General features: G+C 42.7%; 1 protein-coding gene across 3 annotated transcripts in view; it reads left to right on the top strand.

The window, feature by feature from the left end:
* Positions 1–4,648, top strand: part of LOC121539616 — an 89,831-nt gene extending 85,183 nt beyond the window's left edge. For 2 of the 3 annotated variants that reach the window (XM_045211095.1, XM_045211094.1), the window contains 2 exons: positions 590–681; positions 4,483–4,566. In XM_045211095.1, the coding sequence (XP_045067030.1) occupies positions 590–681; positions 4,483–4,488 (98 nt within the window). In that variant the 3' untranslated portion in view covers positions 4,489–4,566. Of the gene's footprint in view, positions 1–589; positions 682–4,482 lie in introns of all 3 variants that reach the window. The other variant, XM_045211093.1, reaches the window with a different exon arrangement.
* The last annotated feature ends 1,145 nt before the right edge of the window (positions 4,649–5,793 follow it).

Here is a 5,793-nt window from a genome sequence, read left to right as displayed (position 1 = left end):
CGCCACCAGCTCTACAGGCCTGATCGAGCTCATCAAGGAAGGTTACAAGGATACCATAGAAATGGTGTCTGATAAAGAATGATGATGAAATATTACATCCATAGATAATGTAGTCTAATTGGTTCATGCTCCACGCTAATTGGTGACAATGAATCTCGTTACTTTGAAACTTTCATGATCTAAACATGGAATATTGTTTGTCTGTTTCCATACAACTATGCATTAAGAGCAATGCAACAGTTACTTATCATTTTGAGCAGTTGTATCAATTGATAGTTGGATAATTGTAATGAAATGAATAGACACTCATCTGAAATGTAATGTGTGAATTGCCTTTTGAAATAGTAGTACTTTGATGTTAAGTTGTGTCATATTGAACAGGTGACTTTTGTTAAATGAACAAATGATCTTAGTTTTATGTGTATTGTATCCAAGCAATTGAAAAAAGTGTTAGAGTTTTGAAAAATGTGCATTTTGATCATTGGTTGTGAGTTTTGTGTCTAGAGTTTTGAAAAATGACGTCAAGGTTCTGAAATTAGTGCCAAAGTGATTGTAAAAAACTGTAACATAGAGCTTGTATGTTTCACAGGGTTTGAGATCTCAGAGTACCAGAAGCATCAGGCAGCCCTGACTGTGAGGAAGGTAGCTAAACAGAAAGGTGAGACATCACGAAGATACCAGGTGATTTACCTTTGTTTCTTTCTTTCTCTCTCTTCTCTCTGACACTCTGTCTTCTCATCGCTGTTAACTTACCAAGCCTTACACACACACCTTTACCTATGCCTCTCACAATGTGTGACCTGATCTTCCCTTTCTGTTTACAAATCGATTTACAACCGTTCCAAAAGCGTAAAATCTAGTCACACATAATTTTCCAGAAGAGACTTGTGAATCTAACGACTACTAAACACCAATGAAAAGACAGAGGGATTTATGCATGGTGAATATTCAATAATACTTTTCATTAAGTGAAAATGCAGAAGGTGTATAGAACGCCAGTTGGATGTGTGTTGTTTGCCATTGTTGATGTGATGTGTGTTTTGTACCGTTAGACACATCATACCAGATGTGTGTGGTCTCTCTGTGAATATTGTTTCTAATGTTAAGATGGCCCATTCCTCAGTCTAAGGGCTCTATTGGAATGAAATTGCCTATGAAAGAGAGATGTGCCATTTGTGCCGGTGAATCTCGTATTTAGAAGCATAAAAAACTATTGATTCCCCCCCCATTTTGTTTAATTTGATTAAAACCCAAGCATAGCCTACCCTCCCTTTAATTAAGGCTGGTTTAGAAGCATTGCATTGGTGCGTCTGTTTATCCTGGCCATTAGCCAAGTAGCCTATGAATAAAGGGGTTGTAAATGGTCTACTGAGAGTGCTTTGAAGTATTTCAGAGGTTTTTGCCCTCATGCTTTTTTATTATAAACAATTCACATACCTGCATACTTCATTTAGCTTGTTCAGTAGGCTGCCCATCCCCATTCTCAAGGAGCGCCCCTTGTCTGATTACCAAAGACGCGCTCCTCCAAACTATTCAGTCCTCCTATAATGCATAACAGTGGCAGATATTTTTGAGAATCTGCCTCGCACATAGGCAACGATACAATCAACAGAATCCTAGTATTTTGTATAGATGTGCGAATGTTATGCGTAAAGACATTTAGGCCTACCTGTGCACACAGTGCCATGGAACGAGAGAAGCGATTTATGATATCATGCTTCTGACCCCATCCTATTTAGAAATGTTGTTGTTATTTTAAAAAACAGATAGCTTATTTTCCGTTTGATATCAAGCCCTCCATAGGCTGCCCTTACCCTAGGCCTAGGCTACGAAGGCTGGTTCAACAGCAATGCGTCCTTTCTTTTTTTATCATGGCCTTGCAAAGTAGTCTATCCATAAAAGGTGTTTAAATGGTCTGTTCGTCAGAGTGCCTTGAATTGAAAATATACTGCACATCCTAAAACGTACACACATTTGCCTACCTGCATGCTTCATTTTGCTTGTTCAAGTATCCGTCCCTATCTCCAAAGAGCGCCTCTCATCCGGTTACCAGAGACGAGCGCCTCCAAACTTCTTTAAATTGTTCAGTCCTATAATGCAGTATCAGCGGTAGTCCTAGGCTATATCTGGCTTATTGACAACGTGCCTCACAACATACAATACAATTTACGGGAGCCTATAATGTTTTAGTGCATTGCATAAAGGCATTGCATAAAGGCTAGGTTTGTTGAAGCCAATTACAACAATGTTGACTGCCAACACTGGATTTTTGTTATTTACTGTTGCTATTAAGTTATTGTAACCTATGCTATTTAATAAACTGTAGTATCAATATACTATCAACTGTAGTATCAATATACTATCAACTGTAGTATCAATATACTATAAACTGTAGTATCAATATACTATAAACTGTAGTATCAATTAACTATGGACCAGGAGGAAAATATTCCGTGTTCCCAGCTGAATTGGAGTTGATGACAACGCAAAGACCATCAATAACCTACAGAACTTGAGACAAACGCATGCAGTATTAGACTAAGCCATGGAACGCATGGATTGACCAGTGAGTGGCCAAGCCCTAGTCACACCTACAGGTTGTTTATTCTTCAAAACCCAGCCCTTTCGCACCACCGCCAGCTATTGCACTCATAATTCCGGCTGTGAAAAGAGTACAAATAGACCCCCAGGACCTATAGTGTTACCACCAGCACTAAGATTTACCACTGGGTTAGGTTTGTTCAAATACAGCCCTAGATGTGTGTCAGAGCTGGGTCGTTCTGTGTTTGGTTTGGTGTGTCACATTAGTGTAATGTTCTGTGTGTGTGTTACATCGTGGGTTGACAGTAACTGTGTGTGTGTTACATGGTTGGCACAAGGTGAAGTACTGCTCTTGAATTTTCAGATTCATTGTTAGATATCATCTTGAGAAAGAGGGCCTTGTTTTATGGACATGGTTTGAAAATGATAAAGGTATATCATTCATTAGAGTTTTGTTTACTGTAGAGATAATGCAACAAGATGCCATGGCAACTGATAAGAAATCAGAACTACTATACTTACCAATGGCATTGGAGCATGTTGATATAGAGTATATTCTATCTTTATTACCTCTCAAGGCTCTCCAAGATCTCCATAGAGAAACAGTGTCTATAATCAGTTAAAAACACGAAGAAGGACTCTGTGTTTTTCAAGATGCCATGGCAACTTTTAAATTTTCCATCATTAAATATTGATTATTCACAGTTTGATATTGGCTGTGGAGTAGTTGTTGTAATGCTCATAGATTGTAGTCCAACAGCTTTCTGTTCTTATACATTTATTTTGATCGCTCTTATTTTCCGTAGTCTTAGGGTGCTATTCAATCAAACACGTAATCAGCAAAGACGGAATAACACTCTCCTTCGTCAATGGAAACGCCTGATTTCATATTTGTGCTGGAAGAATGTTATTTCTCCGGGTCCTCGTGTTTGTCTGATTCAGGGATTGTTTGAATAGCATCTCTAGTTCTCCCTTGTGTCATTACTAGAGCAGAGTTTTATATTTTCCATCCTCCAGCATCATCATATGATCATATGTCATACCTGTCTAATATTATATGCTAGAATAATAACACAGTGATGATTAACGTAGTTCATAGTTCTAGTTGCCTGTTTGTTGTGAAAGCATGACTAGATATTGTGTACAATGTTCTGTTTCTGATCCAATACTGACCATGTTTCTCTGGTTATCCACCTCTCCACCCCTTGGCTTCTGCTCTCTGCCTCTGCCTCTGCCTCTACTCTGTTCTTTCCTTCCTGCCTTCTACTCTGCTCTCTGCCTCTGCCTCTGCCTCTACTCTGTTCTTTCCTTCCTGCCCTCTACTCTGCTCTCTCCTTCCTGCCATCTACTCTGTTCTTTCCTTCCTGCCTTCTACTCTGCTCTCTCCTTCCTGCCCTCTACTCTGTTTTTTCTCCTTCCTGCCATCTACTCTGTTCTCTCCATCCTGCCCTCTACTCTGCTCTCTCCTTCCTGCCCTCTACTCTGATCCGACCTTCCTGCCCTCTACTCTGCTCTCTCCTTCCTGCCCCCTACTCTGCTCTCACCTTCCTGGCCTCTACTCTGCTCTCTCCTTCCTGCCCTCTACTCTGCTCTCTCCTTCCTGCCCTCTACTCTGCTAATACCTTCCTGCCCTCTACTCTGCTCTCTCCTTCCTGCCCTCTACTCTGCTCTCTCCTTCCTGCCCTCTACTCTGCCCTCTCCTTCCTGCCCTCTACTCTGCTATCCCCTTCCTGGCCTCTACTCTGCCCTCTCCTTCCTGCCCTCTACTCTGCTCTCTCCTTACTGCCCTCTACTCTGCTCTCTCCTTACTGCCCTCTACTCTGCCCTCTCCTTCCTGCCCTCTACTCTGCTCTCTCCTTCCTGCCCTCTACTCTGCTCTCTCCTTCCTGCCCTCTACTCTGCTCTCTCCTTCCTGCCCCCTACTCTGCACCTGCCTTCCAGGTGTGAACAGGTGCGTGCCTCCTCCTAGCCCCCTCCCCAGGACCCCCTACCTCTGGGACAGTATGACCTAACAGAGGACTTGGCACATGCAGAGGTTTTTGAATTCAGTCAATCCAAACGAGGCCAGGCTTCTTTCTGGCACAACAATTTTACTAGATTAACACCTTTTAAGAAATAGAGAAACAGACTCTTTCCAAGGACCGTATATTTTTTCTGAGAAACACTCAATCTAAAATGTTTGGAGGATTACGTCGTTGTCCTGTGAAAAAGAATTGAAGACAAAAAAAGAACTACTGGAAGAAGGACCAATGATGTTTATTTGTGAGTTTCATTGTGAGTTGTCACCCAGAAGACTGGAGAACTATGGATTATAACTTCTTCACTTTATTCTAGTTCCAGTGTTCTTAGTTCTAAGTTCCAATGCTCCTCTTCTCCAGTAGACGCTACTGTTCCAAACTGAACTGTCCTGGAATCTGCTTCTACACCCCTTAACCCCACCATCGCCATCTGAATGTCCTGGATTCATGGAGATAGCTTTTATTTTGTTATTTTCAGGCTCCGTCTTTTTTCCATATTTGAAGTAAGCATATTTAATGTTCCTTTACCAGAACTAGTGAGTCCACCTACCTTGTGTACAGTATGATTGTGTAGATGACAGGTGTTCTGTTGTGTTGATGTGAGGATTATGTTGTTGTGAGGATGGCCTGAGGTGCACTGGAACAATGAGGCTGAGGCTGAAAAGGCATCCTATTCCCTATATAGTGGGGTAGGGTGCCACTTTGACTGACAGGAGAGCTGTTGGCCAGTTCTGATGTTTCTCAGAAGTTCTGTTGTCAGCATCACCTCTCTCTCTCTCTCTCTCTCTCTCTCTCTCTCCTTTCCCTCTCTCTCTGTTCCCTCCCTCTCTCTCTGTTCCATCCCTCTCTCTCTGTTCCATCCCTCTCTCTCTGTTCCATCCCTCTCTCTCTGTTCCCTCCCTCTCTCTCTGTTCCCTCCCTCTCTCTCTGTTCCCTCCCTCTCTCTCTGTTCCCTCCCTCTCTCTCTGTTCCCTCCCTCTCTCTCTGTTCCCTCCCTCTCTTTCTGTTCCCTCCCTCTCTGTTCCCTCCCTCTCTCTCCTTTCCCTCTCTCTCTCTGTTCCCTCCCTCTCTCTCTGTTCCATCCCTCTCTCTCTGTTCCCTCCCTCTCTCTCTGTTCCCTCCCTCTCTCTCTGTTCCCTCCCCCTCTCTCTGTTCCCTCCCTCTCTCTCTGTTCCCTCCCTCTCTCTCTGTTCCCTCCCTCTCTCTCTGTTCCCTCCCTCTCTCTCTGTTCCCT

The sequence above is a fragment of the Coregonus clupeaformis genome, chromosome 35, assembly GCF_020615455.1.
Source record: "Coregonus clupeaformis isolate EN_2021a chromosome 35, ASM2061545v1, whole genome shotgun sequence".
Taxonomy (NCBI): Eukaryota; Metazoa; Chordata; class Actinopteri; order Salmoniformes; family Salmonidae; genus Coregonus; species Coregonus clupeaformis.
Note: the sequence above shows the minus strand (reverse complement) of the source record. Positions and strands in the feature narration are given on the sequence as shown.